Raw genomic sequence first — 21,047 nt, forward strand, 5'->3', positions numbered from 1 at the left:
TTTTTGTTTCACAAACAATTTAGCTTGACAGCCTAACACCCAGGAAAAGGTTTTCCTTACTTCTTTCTGGACAGGGAGCCGGTCAGGGGGAGATGCTTCCAGAGTTCCCTGTCTGCAACCCCACAATGCTCCCTATCAGCCTGGCCATCCTCTTGGGACACCCAGGAGCACTCCAGCCCACTTAGGGTGCCTCCATCTGCAAAACAGAACCGCGATTGTGGTCCTTCAGTTTACCTTTGAACTTTGTCAAGTACTTGCAAATCTGCAAGCTTGTTTACTCTTCCTAGAGATCCCGAGAAAAGTGAACCTGTAATCTACATTTTAAATGGCTTCCCTAAGGATACACTAGTTGGGGGCCAAACTAGGGCTAGAACCCTCTCTTTCTCTGGGATAGATTCCGGGGCTGACTAAAGACCAAGGCTTCCAACAACGCTCACCAAAGCCAGCTCTGTCTGGTGGGTTTCACCCCAAATCCTTTCGCTGGTAAGTAGTTTTTTTGAACTCCATCTTAAATAACATTTGGCTGATGTATGTTTCCCAAAATACATAATTTTATTTAAGTTTTCTTTTGACTGACTACAAACTGAAAGGATAAGCCAAGTGGGGCTTTAAGGAAACACATCTATAATTGAAATGTTATGCAGATATTTTTCTTGGAATTCTCCAACCTTGCCCCACATAGAAGGGGGAGTAAATGACAGTTAACGGCAGTCAACGCTGCTCTGTTACCTAAGGTTCTCTGAGTAAGTAAGAAGGAAGATGGTTTTGAAAAGGCGGGTTGGGGAAATGCTCTCAGTGGGGGCTTATTGTTTTTGACTGGGAATGATTAATTCTAAAGTGTATCAACATAAAGCCACAGGACATATCAAGTACGGCACCAGGTCTGCCTAAACTCACACCTAAGTTCTGGAATATCCAAGTCTAAGAATTATAACAGAGGTACAGTTAAATTAATTAAAAGTTCTGCTATTGGATACATATTTTAAAAACAAAACTTTCCAATTCAAAGTCACTGCCATCACCATGACAATAAAATCCTGTGTTCTGGTCACAACTCCCCTTTTAAATCACCTGATAACTGTGACCAAAGGAACAGAGAACTGAGACCGAAGATGTAGTTTTATATGACAAATCATAACTAGATATGTCTGATTTTCCCCCCTCTTAGCTCTTTCTTTGCTATTTCCCTATTAAAGACAATTCATTTTTATTGAACAGTTTAGAGCATCCTTATTTATAGGTCCCCTTTTTCTAAACCAATGCATCTTGAAGAGACCATAACATAATTTTCCAAAATGTTTTTAGAAACTTCTTCTTAAGGGATCTTCATAACCTAGTAAGAATAATCTCATAAACAATACAGCTGAAGCACAACATTCCAATACTCATTCTCTAAAACTTAAGGATAAAAGGTTTATTGAACATTGTGTTATTTTGTGATGGTGATGGCAGCATTAAATATAGTAGTAATCTGGGCCAGCCACAAAAATACTGGGAAAAGTAAAAAAACAACAAACAAAAAAACTGGTATCACATTTAAGGTAAATTATATGCCCTAATATAATTCTATTCATTTACATACTTTAAAAATACATCAATCTACGTGTCTTATCTAATTTCTAGGTATTTTTCTAGTCTGTCTTGACAAATAACTAACAACTAGAAAAGGTCAGAAAATCCTTTTCATATCAGAAATAATCACGCCTAACGTTGTCTTTTCCCTCCATTTCTCCTCCAGAAGCCTTCCCACCATGGGTCCTATTTGTTTCATTTGGTGGTTTGAGGTCCCTTTGAACATCTCCTTTGTTCTTCTGCTTAGCTCAAAAATAGTAACCTCTTCTATAAAACATCAAATTCAAAAATATTCTTGAGACACTTTCAATGTTACCATTTTAAGGCTGAATCTGGATAACATTTTAACAGAAGCAGTCCCATAGTAAATAAAATAAGAAATGTAAACATGTAGTTGCAGGTATAGAATTATCTTCTAGATTATATATTTACACAGAAGTAGCAATCTTCAGTAGAATACTGAATATTCTCAGTGATGGCAAATAAAACAGAAAAATCACAGCAAACAAATCCACGATAGTCTATGGAAATGCCGTAGACCTCTCTCTATTTCCACTCCATTTTTCACATTTAATCATTGCTAAATCTCCACAATGTATTTTTCTGATGTCTCATTCTGTGGCAATATTCCATATGTTTGGCAACCGCTCCCTCATAAGAAGAAACTTTCAATTAATTTGGCTGCAAGTTTTGTCTCTATTAAGCTATTCCCAGAACCAATCCCTTAACCCCCTAACATGATAATTAAAACAAATTATACTTTAAAGGCATCTGGGGGTGAGATACTGCAGTAAAACATCTGTAACTAGACCCAGATTGGCAGAGGGAAGCGGAGTGGGGCGATCTGAGAAAAGAAATCCACCAAAATAACAACGGGAGTTAGGAATTGCCTCCCAAGATGCTTTTCCAGTCTGCAGCTAACAGTTAACCCAAAGTACATTTTCCAAGGGAGAATCAATTTCAATTTTGCCAATTAAACTCAACTGCAGTGCCTCAAAATGGTTGATTTGTGCTTCATTTTGATCAGGGTCCCTATAAAACTAAGGACTAAAAAAGGTAAAAGCTCACAGCGGCATGTGAGGTTTTCTTCCTACCATAAGCAACAATAGCCCAGCTCCAGGGCTGCTTCTGTTCTGAACCCAGAAACTGCTCTTCCCTCCCAGGCCTCCTGGAAACAAAGTGAGAGAGAGATCTCACCTCTCTGCAGCTTACTGAGCACTCAACCCCCAGGGAGACCCCAGTGCTCAGAATTCCTGCACAAACCCATACTCCCCCCTGCATACTTCCCTCTCACCAAAGAAGGAAGAGACAGAGGAAGAAAGGGATAAAGGAAGGAGAGAGAGAGAAGGAAGACATTCAAGCCACGATGGAATTTTACTGAAAGCAGTAGACCCTGCTCACTCACAACTGTGTTATAGGCATTGTTAACGACTCATTCCAGAAAAGGGGGAAAGGCAGAAAACCATTACAGAAGTAACCCCCTGCCTCCTCCCCCCCCCCCCCCCACCCATCTCTGAACCCAGCAATGTACACAGTAATGCATCTGGTGCTGCCACAGCAAACTGCTGTTTCAGTCTCTCTCCAACCTCGGGTTTCCCAAAGTGGGTAAGATTACTCCTTTCGTCAGCTCAGCAGCTAAACTGGTTCCAAGTCTCTCTGCATTCCAAAGCTTCTCAGCCCAAATCCTGATAAATTTCCCTAATTGAAAGAAATGGCACAAGGTCCCACCATCCAACCACACCAACCCTCCCCGCTCCACAACTCCTAAGTTTGGAGAACACTAGTTTCCCGGAGGAACCCACCAGATATCCACCATTACTACATCAAGAGGCTCAAAGGAGATTTCTTAACAATGTGATAGAAACAAAGGCGAGTCCCTGTTAACTAATTTCCCATCCCTGGATGACTGCAGGTGTGACTGTCTCCCTCCCCTTCCTCCACTGCAGCCCTCCCAGCACCTGTGTCTCTCTGGGTTCTGTCTGCTAATGCGGTGCTAAGTAATCACTAATTAACTGTAGCACAGAGTGAAAGGACACTAAAATCCAAGGCAAAAGGGAAGCGTTAGGACAATGGAAATATTTAAGACTTGAGGCTGTCTACACCTGGTCAGTGGGGTCATCAGGTCACTGTTCAAAATCCAAGACGCCCCTCTGGGCTGTGTTTTGTCTACTCAGTGGAAAGCCATTGCTTTGCCGGTTTCCCGCCTGTCTCGACCCCCACCTCACCTCTAGGAGGACTCGATTTTTAAAAACCGACTCTGGTACTTGGTCTCGTAGGCAGTCTCCAAGACGTCTTGAGGACCCACGTTGCTCTAATCCCCAGAGCGTTCAGCCTACATTCTTGCCTTAACCCCGCTTTGTTTTCGGCGTGTCAAGAGGGAGGTACACCTAGCTTTGGTATTCCTTCCTTTAATTTCCCGCTGCTCCCGGTTTCGTCCTGCCCGGGCTTTGCTAGTAATTCTTCTTCCTGATTAGCGTCACCCCTCAGAATCCTTTAAAAGACATTCGCCCTAGCTACATTAAAAAAAAAAAAAGTCCCATTCTTGATGAAGGCAACCTCTGAGTCCCTAAGAGTGAAGCCTGCGTTGAGTCCCAGGCCAGCCGCGGCTTCCTCTGTAGGATGGTGGGTACAACACGCGGCTCCATTTCTCCTTCCCGGGCGCACAGTGTTACCAATTCCCTCCCCAAGTCTAATTTAATTTACAACAATGGCTGCCCGGGTACAGACCTTGTCTCTCTTGAGCCTGCCACGTTCCAAGTGCTCTTTAAGGTCCGCTAAGCGCGGGGAGCAGGGCCGGGAGCCCAGACGCGAATGTGGGCAGAGGGCGCGCAGCGCAGGGACCCGCCGGCTGCCTCCAAGCTCTGTGCCGGAGGAGCCGCTCCTAAAACGTGAGGACCGCTTTCTAAAGGTTAAAAAGTCAGGGAAAGACTTGTGCCGCCAGCGTGGGCGGGGGGCGGGAATTGATTCTGTCTCCCCAAATTCTTGGTGCGAAATGCGTATGCAGGGGAAGAGGGCTTCCTGTCTTGGCTCTCCGGACTCGCCGTCCGCGCTCCCACCTGCCGCGCCTCTCGCGGCGAAAAAAGTCTGCCCCGCTCCAAACAGGTAGGAAACCGGTTCCAGGCGTGGCCAGTCCCAGACCGCTCGGGATAATCAACTCGGAAGAGGAACGGGCAAGGCGGACGGAGGGAAAGGACCAAGGCGCAGAAATGCCGAATGCGCCGCGCGGTGACCGTCCCTCTTTCGCCCCCTTCGCAGCTGCGACCTCCACTCGGGGAGGCTGGACGCGGTGCTGCGAAGCCTGCTCCCCGGGAAGGGCCGCCCTGATCGCACCTGCCTCCCCTGGCGAGCCGTCCAAAACCCAGGGCACGCGGCAGGCTCGCTCGGGACCTTGAGCCGCGCGCAGGTGCGCAGTAAACGCTTTTGGAAGTAATTCATCGTCAGTCCCCTGGGCCACCCAGGCCGGCGCCTGCCCGCGGGGCGGAGGAGCTCTGCCCTGGTGGCGGCGAGGTCACGCAGGTCGCGCTCCCAGACCCGAGGACGCCGCTCCCGCGCGGCCCCGCCTGGCTCTGGTTTTCCGCGAGCATGGACCACGACCAAGCGAGGAAACCGCTTGAGTTAGGTCCTGCCTCCTCTTCTCAGTCCTGATTTTTCGTCTCCGCTGGACATGGACATGGGACCCCCTCACTGCAGACCTTCGCCCCTCACCCGCCCCACCTGCTGCTCTTTATCCGGGTTAAATCATTCATTCCTCTCTCTGAGTGCCCTGAGACTGCGGCTTCCCAAGGCGGGCTCCCCTCCGCCTTCTCTGCCCTTTCCGATCTAGGCGTGGGAATGGAGGGGGCCGGAGCCAGCGCGCCCCTCGGGTGCCCTCGGCCTCCTGCCGTCCCAAGCGAGGCAGCGGCCGCAGTCACCGGGTTTCTCCAAATTCCCTCCGGCTGGTGTGCAGCTCTGGCCCGACGCTGGCACGGGATCCTCGCGGTTGGAAAATCCGAATCCCCAACCCGCGAGGCCCGAATGTGCCGGCGGGGACATCCAGTCTGACCTTTAAAAGTTGGACCGTCCCTGACAATATTTTTGTGACGCGGGGAAGGAGGTTTGTGGCGTCGGGGGCTGCTGTTTAGATATCTGTATCGGAATCTGATGGAATTTCAATCTCTCTATATATTTTTTCCGTGTTGTTGTTTTTTTTTTTTTTTCCTGGCACCACGAGAAAAGGCAGGAATGGGAAGAAGAGCGAATCGCTGTTCCAGAGTTTGAGAGAACTCCCGGCCGGGAAATGAGTTCACTCCATCCGTAAGAAATGGCCTGCAAGAGGATAAGGTTGGGAACGAGGGTTCTGACGCGACCAGCGCGAGGAGACTCGTCCCACGCAGGAGACTAGGAAGGGAAGAAAGGGTAGTGAGGTGTCCTGAGACGCCCTTGGCCCGGATCCTACCAAACACAAAATCAAATCCCCTTTCCCCACAGCTTCGGGGTTCACAAGAGCTGCAAGATCGATCTCTTAGGAGAAAAGGAAGGGATAGGTGACGCCCCCCTCCCCGTTTACCACCCCCAGCCTGGACCCGAGGAATCACCCCTTCCTGCGGGGGGCGGGGGGGGTGTTGGCTTGCTCTCCAGCCAGCATTCCAGGATGTCCCTTGTCCTTGCCTGGGTGTCCCAGGAGACTCCGTGTGAGATGGGCCAAAATCAAGGGCAAGGGGGAGATAAAACGCCCACCTCCCTGTATGTCCCTCACTATTCCCAAACGTCTTGGCCAGCAAGAGGGGCAGGCAGGACCCAGACATGTGGGGGAACTGCTGGATTCAGGCAGGAGAGAGGTACGGGAGAGGCTGAGAGGCCACCGCACCCAGCGCTGCCCAGGGTCAGGTGCTGTGGGGACTCGTACCTTGGCAGCCCTGAGGCAGGCAGAGGGGATGACCCTGGACAGAGTCGGGTTGTGCCGGGGAACAAGAGAAACCAGCCACCCTAAATCGTGGGCCAGGTAGCCGGGACCCATCAGCTTAGGACCAAGTCTTTTTCTGAACCTACCCACCGACGCCCACAAAACAAGGAACTCTGCCCGTCCTGGATGTGACCCCAAGGGTGTCGATGGTGTCGCCTCCTGCAAACAGAGCACTCCCGCCACCAAGAGCAAGGAGCCGGGGTTTGAGTTCCTTAGAAAACACTGACCTGAAGCGGGAGGGGGGCTGCCCCGGCGACCACTCCGAGTTTTAAGGGGGTGTGTTCGATTTCTCTACCCCAAGTTGCTCTCGGATTGCTCCCAGCCTCCTCCCTCCAGATTCTTCCGAGCTTCTTGCTCAGGCCTACGTTCCTCAAAAGGATAAAGACCCCAAGCTTGCCCCTAGAAGCCCAAGCCGGGCGCGGCCGGATCGGGAGACCCAGGGGCCGTGGGAGCGGCGAGGCCGGGACCTGCTCCACAACCTCTGCGCGGTAACGCAGCAGGACGGCGAGCGCTCCAAAGACCAGGCCGCCCAGAAGCGAGCAGTGTCGCGGGGGTGGGGGGACAGGGTGTAAGGACGAGGGCCGCCGAGAGAGAAACAATTACATAACTTGGTAGCGTTTTCCTGAAGGGAATGCGCCTCAGCCATTCCTCCAAAGCAAAAGACAAAACTGGATTCCAACCCCTAAAAGGCCCCTAGAGGCCCGGGCACCGGAGGCATTGAGGTTGGGGGATCTCTAGACCGGCGCCCCCAAGGGCTCCATCTGTGGTGGCTCAGGGTGAAGAAGTAAGGGGTGGTGGTGGTGGTGGTGGGCGGGGGTAAACCCTCCAGTTGTTGGATTGGAGGGACCCCTGCGGAAGAGCCTTTCTGTTGTCTTCTCTCCCCCTGGGTTTCAACACCCACAGCCTGGGATTACCTCTCTTCCTCCCTGAGGCCCAAGGGCATGTCCACCCCAACACTGAATTCTTAGGCTACTGGGTCTGACATCCCAAGAAGGAGAATGGTTGGGTATATGTGCCAGAGGGGACCAGCCCCCAGTTCCCAACACCAGCAGCTTAATAGCCAGAAGCCAGATCTGCTGCAATGGGGGAGGGTACCATCCACACACATCCCCAAAAGAAGAAAAAAGCTGCTCCCAAAGCTTTTGGGATTGGTCCCCTAAATTTTGGCCAGTACTTTCTCCAACCCAGGCCACAGAACCAGGGCAAGACAAAAAGGAGAGACCACCGCTCCTGTTTCAGCCTTGCCTCACTGGACCCCCCAAAGATGAGAGTTCCCTTCTCTACCTCATTAAGTTTTCCACAGTTCGAACCCGGAAACCCAGCCCTGGCAAACTGTAGCTCTGAAGGTGAGTTCTAGGCATTTTAGGAAATCGAGTTCCTGACAAAATCAAAGTTGTCTCTAAGTAAGAAAAATAAAAAGTGAGACCATCTGAGAGTGTGTGCGGTGCATCCAAAGAAAGGCTGTCAGGGGAAAATCCACCGTGGTACATTGCGGCCCAAATACAGGCCACCTGTGGACCACAACTATTAAGCACAGCTGTACCGGGTCACACACACCATCGCCCACTCACACACTCCCCTCACCCGCGCAGAGTTACAATCAGCTTAAACTGGAGCACCTTTGCCAGGGTGTGTGTGTGTGTGTGTGTGTGTGTGTGTGTGTGTGTGTGTGTGTGTGTGTGTGTGTGTGTGTGTGTGTGTGTGTGTGTGTGTGTGTGTGTGTGTGTGTGTGTGTGTGTGTGTGTGTGTGTCTCTCGCGTGCAGGTGCTGACAACCCACTCCCTCCCTGCCCTTGCTGGGTTGGGGGTAGTAAGGAGTCAGTGAACCCCAATGCCTTCTACAGACAAATCTTAACAGTGCCCCAAGGCACAGCGCAGACTTGGAACTGTTTGCCAACAGTTGACAGAAAAAGACACAAAAGGTAACTGTAGGATATAGTCAAGGAACAACCTAAAGAGGTTTGAGTGAGGCTATCCTCTTCTAGTCCTTTCTCACAAACTTGCCAGGAAGTCGCGGGGTGGGGGTGGGGGGACACGCTGGTCAGTCTGCCTTTGAGGTATTGCTGGGGCAGAAATCGTGTCATGGAGAGCCGGGGCGCAGGAGGGCGCGCTGCTGCGCCCTAGTTCGTAGGCAGGCACCATCCGTGGATGAGCCGGTGCTTTCTTAAACCTCAAGGATGTAGCTACTGCTCCACTGAAGAAGTCGCGGGCAGAAGCACAGTCCCTTGGCGAGCGGAATGAGGGAGCCCTTCTTCTCTCTACCTTGCCCAGGGGCGTTACGCAGAACCCGTGAGCCTGCTGGGCAGGGCTCACGCGGCGCGCGCCACGCGAGCGCAACGCCACGGGACCTGCTGTGGCCTCCGCACAGATCCTCCATCGAAGACTCACCGTTTGCGAGTAAGGTACAGAGAAAATACTCAACGGGAAAATCGCTGTGCGCGCACACACACACACACACACACACACACACACACACACACACACCCCTGAGGATAAACAGGCCCCGAGCTCCCGCCACCTTCCTAATTTCGGGCGCGGGAAAGAAAGAGAGAGGGCGAGCAAAGCGCCTGCACACCCTAGACTCTCCCCTTCGGAGTCCGAACCATCCTGAGAGCCTGCCCTCGCGTGCGTCAAGGCTGTACCCCTAGTTCACAACTTCGTCCCGGTGCTTCTCCCTGCCTTCATGCCTTCATTCCTCGGCTAGCTGGAATATGGCGAGTAGACTTCCTCACTAGAAGCCTGCCGTCCCTGGCTGCGCAGGCGGCGCGTGCCGCGGGCAGCAGCGGCTGCGGACGCACCAGGCGCGCACGCTCTGCGCGCAGGGACAGAGCGTGTGGCCTGGGCTTCTGCGCCTCCAGCCCCGGGGGCGGGGGACGCGCTCTCCAACTTCCCGCCAGCTGGGATGAAGTTGCACTAGCGGTACTACGAGCTGTGGCCGTGGCACCCCCCTGGAGGGGAGGAGGATTTGGGGGGACCACCCCAGCGCTCAGGCCTGGCCTGCAGCTCGTTCCCCTGGTGTCCCCAGACAGCACTCTCCCCAAGGCTCCTAGAAAAGCAATGGGCTGGGGATGCGGGCTTCGGTATCCCACGGTTCGCCTCAAGCACCATCCGGGAGGCTTTCTCTTTCGGCCCCCAAAGCCAAGGGCCAGGCCCTTCTAACGCACTCTGGCTGGTGCCCCTGCCCTATGACCGCCTCTGCGCCCGGGCCGCCGGCCCCTCGCCCCGCCCGTCCCCTCTGGTCCAGGTTACGCGCAGCGTCCGGCCCGCCCCAAATGGGCCAAAGCTGCTGACTGTCTTGTTATCAAATTAAATCAGCGAGAAAGGGGGGTGTCTTACGTTGCATCGGCACACCAAGCATCTCCGGGAGCCCCTTGACAGCCCCCTCCGCGGGGACAGCTGCGCTCTGCATCATCTCCGAGCGAGAGCCAGCGAGTCGCAGTCTACGGAGATCTCTCGTTCTCTCGCTCAAGCTGGGTTCAGAAATTTGGAAATAATAATAAAAACCCCAACGAGACCGCCGAAGTCACGGTGGAAGCCGGACCCTCCGCTCCTCCAGGAGGATTCCACAGGCTGCCTGGCCCCCTCCCCCCGCCAGTCCTCAGTCTGTTTCAAATCCCTTTGATCTCGCTCTCCCGGGTTCGTGCACATCCCGGGTTGAGGAGACGCTGTTGCTGCAGCTCTGGCTTTTTTCCCCTCCTCCCTCCCCCCGCCCGCTTCTCTCCCCCTCCCCCTCCACCCTTCGCGTGCCGGCCGCCCGGGAGGCCGCGGTCACCCAGGCATTTTGATTCATTCACACTGCAGGAACGGCCGTGACGTCGCTTTCCGCAGGGAGGCCCGCCCTTCAGCCGAGCCCCCCACCCGCCAGCAAGCGGCGGACCCAGGCCGGAGTGGGGGTCCTGGCGCCCCGAGAGAGGCCGGCCGGGCAGGAGGGCGGGACCGCGCGGAGCGGGGCGGGGCCTCACGGGCCGTTCCCCCGGCTCCCCGGGTGCGGGCTCGCGCCCCGGGTATAAATTCTGCGGCCGGCGCGGTCGCGGCAGCAGGTGGTCCCGGACGGCTGCGCGCGGGGCTCGCAGGTTTCCGTGGATCCGCCGGGGATTCCGGCCTTAGCCGGCGGCTCATGTCCTCTCCGCCCCTCCGTTCGAACCAAGGGGCGGGGAAGGGCGGGGCAGGCTCTCCGGAGGCCGGGGCCGCACCGCGGAGTCCTCCCGTCGCGCTCTCTGGGTCCCGGGCTTCTCTCGGCCGGACCGAGCGCGCTCCGTGACTATATGACTCCATCCTCCTCCTCCTCCACCTCCTCCTCCATCTCCTCCTCTGCTCCTTCAGCCAATTCCTTTCCCGCTGGCGCTTCCCAGCCCTTCTCTCGCTCCCCCGCGTCTGGCTGAGGCCGGGCCAGGGACAGCCCGTCCCCAGCCCGGAACGCGCGAGTCACGCAGCGGGCGGCTGCGGGCCGGGGAGGGCGGCCAGGGGCTGCGCGCGGAGGTGGCGGGGCGCGCGCCCACGCACGCCGCGGCCCGCGGCCCCGACTCGGTGCTGCGGTCCTCCTCCGCCCCGTCCCGACTGCTCTGCCTGCGTCCGCTCAGCTCGTGCTGCCCTGGGTCCTCGGAGACCGCTCTGCCTCGGCGCTGCGACCGCGGGCGTTTTGAACAATTCGCCACCTCGTGCGTGCGGGGCGGCAGCGCGCACCCCCGGGGGGGCCGCTAACCAGCAAACGCTCGCGTGTGGCTTCTGGTATTTACAAGACACACACAGACACCAATTCTCAACGCGAGTTCCTTGGGGGAGATAAAACAGGAAGGCCCGCCGCTGGGACACGTCTCCGCCAAGGCGGCTTTCCGGATCCCAGCCCTCGAGACACCGCCACTCAGAATTTCGTTCCAGAGATGTAGACAGATGTGCAATCTCAACCTAGTGGGGTCCAGCTCGGGTGGGAAAGGGAACTGTGTGCTCTCTCCACACTTCCAGCGTGTCCCCTGCTTTTTCTCCTGGCCTTGTCCCCAAAGAGGGAACACCAGGGTTGGTGGGAGAGGATGGCATGGCTGTCAGCGCCTAGAATTTGTTTGCAATGAAGTCGCAGTGACTTCTCCGTGTCCTAGTACTGGGTTGACATCATCTCTTGCCCTGTTTACCTGCGAGGTAACTCCAGAGCACAAGAGAAAAAGCCAAGAACCCGGTGACATTTACAGTGTTTACCAACATGGTTTCTACAAAAATTTAGCTAGTAAACAAACACGAGGAAATGCCAGCCTCATTAAGAATCAAAGACAGGAAAAACAAAACATCGTAGTACTTATCCCTCTTTTTGTCTGTTCAATGAAAAAAAAGGGGGGTGGGGGGCGAATCGTAGAATTCAGTGCAGGTGAAGGTGCTTTGATACTGGTACTCTCACAAATATAGCTGGTGTGCTTTTAAGCTCTTAAATTCGTTTGGAAAACAATTGGGCAATATGTGTCAAACCCATAAATTTTTCATACCCTTTAGCTCATGTCCACTTTTGAGTGTCTATCCCATGGAAATAATAAAATTTGAAAAAAGTTTCATACATGAAGATACTTATTACAGCATTACTTTTTTGAGAAAAAGAACAAATATCCAACAAAAGAAAAGTAATATGGTATACAATTATGGAAACTAATTATGAAACCTAGCAACATGGAAATGCTTGTGAAGTACTAAATTTTTTTTAAAAGCAGGATGCAATATTGTATGATTATAAGTATGTAAAAATATTAAAGATAAAAGCAGTGATAATTCCATTGTTGTCTAGGATGTTCGGAAATTAGAAAACAGTTTCCTGGTGGGTATGCATAGGGGGACAATGTCCTCTGAGGGCATTTTGGCAATGTCTTTTATAGCCTAACAGTGTGATGGATTTGACCCAATCAGTATAAAAATTTGTCCACAGTAACTAATCAAGAATATTTATGATGATATAGTTGCAAGGATGTTTATAATATTTAAAAAGAGAATAACCTACGTATCCAACAATAGGGGATTATGAGAGTATACGAAATGGAATGTTATAGTCATTAGAAAATACAACAGAAGAATATTTAATAATGTAGAAAAGTGTGTGAGATTTATAAGGAAGTGAGGGGAAAAAGAATATGAAGCAGTATGAACTTTAGGATAATTTTTTTTAAGAAGTGTAGATAGAAATATATGCTAAAATATAAAAGTGGTTACCTGTACACTATAATTTTTATTTTCTTCCTTTTGCTTTTTTCAGTTTCTCAGTGAGCACATTATTTTATAAGGCAGAAAAAACTAATAAAAGTTGTTTTCAAAAACATTGGGGACAAACTGGAAGGAAATATATCAGAATGCTATTCAGAAGTATATTACAGAAAAAAGTATATTAGGGAGGTGTATTTTATGAAATTTTTTCTTTCTTCTCTTTTCCAGGTTTACTATAAAGTTGTATGTTTTCAGTAATATTAGTAAGAGATAAAATATTTAGATGCAGTGAAATGTAGCACATATGTGGTCATTACTTTTATAATTTAATTTTACATTTTTAAAATGCTCTCTGCAGCTCCTGCTCCCCTGGTATGAACCTGCCTGGGTCCTGCCCTCTTCCCACTGCATGTCACTAGCCTGTCACTGGGTGAGGGACAGCATTACTATGGTGGGGACTCTCATGTGCGGAGGGCTGATTCAGGGGATGCCACTTTCAACTCTATCCAGTGGCAGAAGAGCCCTGGGAGATCTATTGGGCTCTCAGTTCTTGACCTTGTGAGCAGAAGCCCCCCCCCACACCCCTCTGTGTTCCCACATGTACACACAATGCAGCTCCACCAATAAATGCCCTTTTGGCATTCCCAAACTTTTCTAGAGGTATTTGACTCCTGGTATAACCTGAGTCCCAGTCCCAAGGTCTCCCACTAACTTCTACATCTGCCAAAGTATTTCACTTTCCTCCTGGGGCCTTAGCTTTCCCATCTAATAATGAATCCCCCAATAAAAAGCTTTCCTTAAATGAATTTTTAGTGCTTGCTGCTGCCTCAGATAACAATAATAGTAATAACAACATAAGAGCATATGGGGGTAATAATAATAGCCAACATTTATTGAAAGTTTAAAACTGTATCAGGCACCAAGGTAAGTGCTTCTACCTGTATAATTCCTTCTATTATTCACAACAATTCAATAAGTGGTATTGGTGGGTGAAAAACTGAGGTCAACGTGGGCTAAGCTAGTCTCTACCGTCCGCAGAATGGAAGAATGGCTGATTCCCACAGAGGGCAGATAATCTATCCTGTCAAATAGCCCAGGAAGACCATCAGGGTGGATCTGTTTGGACTTAAACCTCTGAGCTGACTCAGGGCTTTTCCCACTGAAGGCTGCAGGTGACCTCCCAGGAGCGATGGTCATCAGAGCCTCCTCAGACCTGCGCCTTTCAGCTACAACCCAATGGGAGGGTGGATACCAGAGGATGGGCTGGTGGCGATGTTGGCTTTCTCCAGGTCTAAGTTCTGTCAGGGCAGTCGGTCAGTAGCCGCTAAGAGTATCCAGTACTTTCTGGACATTTACATATTACATTTCTGGGAACCAAACCCAACATGTCAGTGGATCCAATTCTGAGGGAAGAATCTCCAGAAATTCAATTTAAGAAAATGATTAAAGCTTGCATTTGTCTAGCACTTTACATTTTACAAAGTTCCTCCACATATTTTATCTCATTTGATCTTCATAATCATGCCTGGGCTTGGGTTTGATTATCAGGAAACGGAGAAGTTAAAAGTGGTTTGCCTAAGGTCACACTGCTAATAAGTCACAGAGTCAACTGGAAATTAAATCCAGCCTTTGACTCCCAACCTGGTGCTCTTTCCACTCCGCACAGCAGACTTGTGTGTCTTCTAACCCTTGCATTTTAGGAACTTCACAGAGTGGGCGAGTTCACCCTCAGAAGCCAGGAATCCTGAAAACCAGCCTCCTCCTCCAAGGAGGAACGAATTCACTGCCCCTGCTCCTGGTCACCCGCTCTCCAATCATCTCCTCCTTGTCCTTATTCCTCTCAAACCTCTTTTATCATTTGCATTTTGAAACTGTTTCCGTAATTATTCTCCTGCTGTTGGAATCCTGCTCTCCCTGTCTCTGTGGCATCCTTTGATTTATCTCTGTCTGGATAACAGCTCCCCAATTCTCCTTGGGGAATTCAATTTTCATTCATTTTTCTGCTGGGCTAGATTGATATAGACCCTCTGCCCTGGTCCATATTACTCATCCCAGCAGAGAAAACCAGGGAGACCAACCCTTAGCCCAGCCCCTGGGGAGCCACTGTCGTGTTCAGGGAGTCGCAAGGAGTTCTCCAATAAAAGGACAGGGGCCTTTGCTCTTCTGCATCTGTCCACCCAGTCCTCCCAGTCATTTGTCACAGGCCCCTTTCATGAGCCCACCGCTTTGTCATTTGTCTCCTTCTCTTCCCAGAATCTTCCAGGGATCTCTCCCCGCCCCCCCCCACCTCCTCCGGGGATGCTGATCAGTTTCTGCTCATCTTAAACCTGCCCTGTGTCCTTGACACAGGAATTTAAGGGTCATGGAAAAGAGATGGTCCTGTACTTGGATGTCTAACTCTCAAAATGAGATTATGAGTCAGTAAGTGGCTGAAAAACAGAATAGTAAAGGGCACTGGGATCCTTAGAGGAAGAAGGAAAGTGATAAAAGCTAACACATATCGCCAGCACTGCTCTAAGTACTCCGAATATATTAACTCACCCAATTCTCACAAATCCTCTGAGGCAGGAACTATTATTATCCCCATCAGATGAAGAAACTGAGTCAGCACAGAGGGGTCAAATGATGTACCCAAGGTTGCACAGTGGAGGCAGGATATGGTCATAGGGAGTCTGGCTCTATTTTGTCAGCACTATAAAGTAACTTTTATTTGAAGGTCCCTGGGCACAGCCAGCTGGTGGGTTCACACAGAGCGCATTACCTGGCAAGGCCAAGTCCTCTGAGACCCACCTGTGCAGCCACCACACCCCATGGCCTATGTGTATGGGGAGCAGGGGAATGAATTGGGGAATTTGGTTTCATTCTAACTTCAGGGCTTATTCTTTTTATTTCTTATCAAAAAATCTAGAGTATTTTAGATTATTTCTTAATTTGTGCATTCACTGACCATCTCTTGAATGCCAGCTTCTTGCTGGGCCCTGGGCGACAATGACTGGGAGTGTCAAGTGCACACAGTCCATAGCTTACTTTGCTCCAGGGATCCCAGCCTGCCTGTGAAATAGTGTCAGCAAGTCCCACAGGTGCATCTGCCTTCCTTGTGCTAGGAGGGTGTCAGAGACTGGGTTAGCAGACATTTGGGTTCTGGGCTCAGAGTACCTGCATTGAAATCCCAACTTGTGTGCATCCTAATTGGGGTAACCTTTGGCAGATTCCTTACTTTGCTTTCTCAGTGGCTAAATAACGCTAGTACTCTCCTCACAGATGGTCACCTGAAGCACCTAGGAAGCTTTTCCCTGGAAATGTTGGTTGGCATCGTTATTGTACAGCCTCTGTACATTTTGCATGTTTTTCTTTTTCTTGTTTTATATTTATGGGAGAAACCAAGAGGCAAGAAACTCACTTGGGTGTTTTCAAGTAAAGACTAGAACTTAGGAGCTCCCCTTTCCTAAAAATGTTAGTTGGGAAAGAGAGAGAGACCCATGATCGTGAGGCCACTCATTTTTTTGTTTTTGTTTTCCCTTTAGAGGTAGAGGAGACCTGCTCTTAGAACATGGTCACAAGCTGAGGTCAAGGTGCCAAAATTACTCCTTGGTGAAATTTTAACTATCTCGTGAAAAACTCCCACTCCATTATGGAAACAGGCAGCTTTTGTACCAAGCAAAGGGAAGGGGACAGTACAGCTGGGTGGTGACTGGGAGAAGAGTTCCCTGAAAAGAGTCTTCTGGTGCAATGGATCAGACCATCAGGGCTCGCCTGACACCTAGGGCAAGTTCCTTAATCTTGCTAACTTCTTTCCTCATCTGTAAAATGGGGAGATGCCCCCCCTACATTGTAGAGTGCTTGTTGGAATAGAGATCATTCATATAAACCCCAGAGCCCAGTGCCCAACACACGGAAGGTACTCAAATATCATTGTGGTGGTTGTTAATAAGTTGTATTCAGTAACTGAGCTCTGTTCCTTCTGCCTCTTTCCCCAAACAGCCTCTCCACTGCACACTGAGATACCAGATTCTGCATCTTCTCTTCAGAACTTGCTCTGCCCACGCAACCTGCAATTATGCTTTCTTTACCTTTGTTTGTTTGTAAAGTTGACCTAATCGTTCTTTTGTTAAATGAACTTGGACTCCAGATGTTGCACAGCTGACACCCTTTCTCACTTCCCCATTTCCCTCTTCAATCTCCAGGACTCAGAGGCATCCTGAATCCAAGAACAATCCAGTGACTGACATTTTTGTAGTGCTTTACGGTTGGTTAAGGGCCTTCCCACACCTTTTCTCACCCAAGCCTCACAAGGTAGGTGGGGCTCAGCATAATCTGACCACTCGACCCATGAGGAAACAGCGCAGAAAGGTGGGGCTGTCTGCCCTACCATCCCAGGGCCCAGTCCCACAGCCTCTAACCTGGATCTGTTGTCTCGGCTTCTAAGGAGGAGGCTGGAAATGGGGAGCAGGAGGAGGAGGGGTGGAAAGTCCAGCCTGACTCCATTTGAAAATAGCTGCAGGTGTCAAGGCTAATCTATAAAACAACCCCGTCATCATCTTGGCGAAAGATTTTTTACTGGAGGAGCTTAACTCAGCAGTTTCCTCTCAGGAACTGACTTACAACCAAAAAATGTGAATGTGCTAGATGTGGGCAGAGGTGACAGGAGAAAGGCCAGGCTGGGGGTGGGGTTCATGTGGTGGGGTGAGGACCAGACGGACTTCAGTGTCACTGCCTGCTGGAGGGCGAGCCACTCTGAGCTCGCCCTTACTGACTGGTTTGTGGAGAGTGCTAATTCCTCCATGGTAGTGTGGTCCCAGGAGGGCTCCAGCTGTTAGCACAGGGCCTGGCACATGGCAAGCCCTCCACAAATGCCAGCTATCACGCGTGTATAACGACAAGGACCTCTGACTTCTCTCACTGCGTGGCCATCTCCTCTCTTCACGGCCCTGGTCCACGGGGAAGGGGCTGGCCCTTCATCACCAAAACTTTCTGCCTGCAGTGAAGGGACCAAGACACACTGTGACTATGGCCATTTTTGAAGGTCAAGGAAGAAATAGGGAGAGCTTGGGGAGGGGGTGGGTGGGAGGGGGGCAGGCAAAGGATTGCCCCAAGACCTCACCAAGGAAGCATTCCGTAGAAGCCATGACATTCACCCTGGATCTACCCTACATCTGAGCTTTGTGGCTGTGAGAAGTTGAACTCTCCCGCCTGTTTTCCTGTGTTAGCTGCGGATCATAGCACTCAGATAATTCTCCTGAGAAGGGGCTGTGGGGGACCATATGGGATCCAGTACGGAAAGCCTCGAAAGCAATGCTCCATAATAGTTCATTCTACTTCCCTGCCCCTGCACACACAAGGTCCTCAGATTTACAATGCGCGTAGATCACCTGGGCTTTTTGTTTAAATATAGATTCTGATTCAGCAGGTCTGGGACCTGAGATTTTGCATTTGTAACAAGTTGCCAGGTGGTGCCAGTGCTGCTGGCATTGGACCCCACTGTGTGTGGTGCTTTACGGCGCCGCTGTCCAACACAGAAGCCACCAGTCACATGTGGCTGCTGAGAAATGTGGCTGGTCGGAAATACGTGCTATAAATGTCAATCACATGCTGGATTTCCAAGACTTGATACAAAGAAGAGTGTAAAGTATCTCATTAAGATTTTAGAAACTTTTATTACGTGTTGAAATTATAATCTTTTGGATATATTGGGTTAAATAAAATTGATGATTAATTTTACTTTCTTCTATTAGCATGGTTACCAGAAAACTTAAAACTACTCAAATGGCTGGCATTCTATTTCTGTCGGACAGTGCTGTTCCTGGGCACTTTGACTTGCCTGTACCGTGCACGCTCATACACACACGTGCACATACATGCGCGTGCACACACGCATAGAATAGTCCCTTTTTCCCACCTAGCACAGTTTCTGGCACCGAGTAGGGGACTAATAAGCGTTTGCTGGTGGGTGAGTGGGGAGGATGCCCACAAATGGAGCCCCATGGGAGATGGCCCCACACACTGGTGAAGAGACCTCAGCTGCACAAGGGAGCAGGCGGGGCTGAGCAGGTGGCTGTGCCTGAAGAATGGCCATCTCCCCCTTGCAGTTGACCCTGACCTGCCACCCATCCATTCTCCGTCATCCTCGGCCCCACCCTCTGCTTTTTCAAGGCTTTGATGGCGAAGAAAAAGGAATTGTAGTGTTCCCTCCCCAGGGCTCGCCAGATAAAGAGGATGGGTCGCAGGGTTGCCTGAATCCAGGAACCAGCCTGTGCCCCACAAGCGTCCCTCCTTCCCTGAAAGCCACCTCCGCTAACCCTAGGGTCCCCACCCCGTTCCTCCCCCAGGGTTCTCTTTGTGGTCTTCACCCCATCCCTGCTGGGAGGGGTGGGGAGGATGGGAGAGGGATGGGAGAGAAGCCCAAAGCCATGGGCACAGGCCAGCTATGAACGTGCATAGGCCTCCCTGAGCCCCTGTCACAGCCTGAGGGGGTCCTAGAGATGGCAAGCAGCTTCTAAAGATGCTCCCCACGTGCACTCTGAAGGTAGCAGGACAACTCAGAGCCTAGCGTCCCACACCTCTGATCCTCCCGGTGACCAGAGTCAGGTTCCAGGGCACTGCAGTCTGAGATCTGAGAGCAGGAGGAAGGCCCGGGGAGCGGAAAACCAGCCCCGGAGAGGCTGAGGTGGGCCAAGAAGGTTGCCAGGGCGCTCGGGAGCTGGGCTCTGCCCCAAACCACAGGGCTCTGAGCGGAGGTCTGCGCCCTCCACCAGGGCCTGGGGGTGTGTGCACGTGGGCCTTATCCGCCACTTCAGGACCTCCCACACCCACCTCCTGACTCTTTCCCCTCCAGGCCTCTGACACGAAGCAGGACAAAGAGAATTCTCAAACCATGTGAACTTACCAGAGGTCACGGGACGAGCCTGCCTTCGTGGTGAGGACCGGAGGCCGGAGCGGCTGTTCCCAGCCGTGCCGCGTGCAGGCCGCTCTAGAGGAGAGCCAGCGCGTGTGTGGGAGGGAGCGGCACCCCCATCCAGGGTGCGAGCTGGGGGGGGGGCGTGGCGGGCCGGCTGGGGGCTGTTCCAAAGGGGGAGGCCAAACACACGGGGACAGAGCCCCGGGGAGGCCCTTCTCCTCTTTTCTCTGAGAAAAAGGTGCTCTGCTCCCCCTCGGAAGCCGGGGAAATGAGGGTCTGTCTGGGGGAGGGTAGCAGAGGGGGTGGAATCTGCCTCCGAGAAAATTAAATTGCACTTGAGGGCAAATTCTATTAGGGAATAGAGCCTGTCTCTCAGCAGCCTGCGTCCATCTAGCTGATTAGCTCAGCCCAGCACCTCCACCGCAGAGCCTGGCGCGCTCCGTCCCTCGGCTGGGGGAGCCGGGCCTGTGGCCTCTGGGGGCCCAGCCACCCCTGCTCCCCTCTCCTGCCCCCCAGCCCGCCCTGGGAGGACCCTTCTCTCACCGCTCAGAGCCCCCAGGCTCTTTGAAAGTGGCCAAGCGGGTGTGAGCACCTGATTGTTCTTCTAGAACACAGACCGAAAACAAGGCCAGGCAGGGTCAGGGAGGACAGAGCCGGGATTCATGCTGCCTAGGCCTGGGGCAGGGATGGGGGCGGTCAGAGGTCAGATGAGGGAGACCACTGGGCACCCACTGTTCAGATGGCTCAAAGATGGGAAGGACCTAGATAGGAGGGGAAGGGGGAAAAGGAGGGGATCCCATGAGCGAAAGGGCACGAATAAAAGTGAGGAGGTGGACGAGAGGCAGGGTCTGAACGGGCAGGATTTGGCACCAGGGAGTAGGTGCAGAGAAACACAAGTGATGATACTTGGAGAATGTCCACTGTAATGATAAAGTAATGTAATGTAATAGTAAAGGGTAAAATAAATTCATCTGTAAAATGGGTATAATAAAAACAAGTACTTTATGGTGCTGTTGTGCTGCCTAAATGCACATACTGAGTTCAACAAATGTTTGGGGTTATTATAGCTACTGATTGTATGTTAATAAATGTCACCCTGTATCCAAGCTTTGGCAGAAGTGTCTAGATTGAGGCCCACTCAGCAGCCCCTACTTCCTAGTACCAGTGGCACCTGATTCACCAGGGATAGGTCCCTGACTCACAGGCCAATGTCAACCAGCTGGACCAGCCTCTGGACGCTGCCGGCCATTGGTCCCTTGAAGAGATGGTGCCTCCCCTCCTTTGTATTGAAAGAGTTTGCTTGATTTTCTTCAGATTCTGGCTATAAACTTATTTCATTTGCTTAACAAAAGCACCTGAAACGTATCATGAGGAGAGCCAGTACGTAGTTTCCAGAACAAGGAGAAACGTCAGTGCGCGCAACATAAAATAAGTTCTGAAGGGGGGGGAGTCAAGGAAGGGAGGG

At 51.4% G+C, this 21,047-nt stretch overlaps 1 protein-coding gene across 1 annotated transcript in view; it reads right to left on the bottom strand.

Annotated features, from left to right (window-relative positions):
• Positions 1–9,925, bottom strand: part of LHX4 (LIM homeobox 4) — a 43,138-nt gene extending 33,213 nt beyond the window's left edge. The window contains exon 1 of the mRNA XM_057728834.1: positions 9,850–9,925. Within this exon, the coding sequence (XP_057584817.1) occupies positions 9,850–9,925 (76 nt within the window). The remainder of the gene's footprint in view (positions 1–9,849) is intronic.
• Between the last annotated feature and the right edge of the window lie 11,122 nt (positions 9,926–21,047).

This window comes from Hippopotamus amphibius, chromosome 3 (genome assembly GCF_030028045.1).
Source record: "Hippopotamus amphibius kiboko isolate mHipAmp2 chromosome 3, mHipAmp2.hap2, whole genome shotgun sequence".
Taxonomy (NCBI): Eukaryota; Metazoa; Chordata; class Mammalia; order Artiodactyla; family Hippopotamidae; genus Hippopotamus; species Hippopotamus amphibius.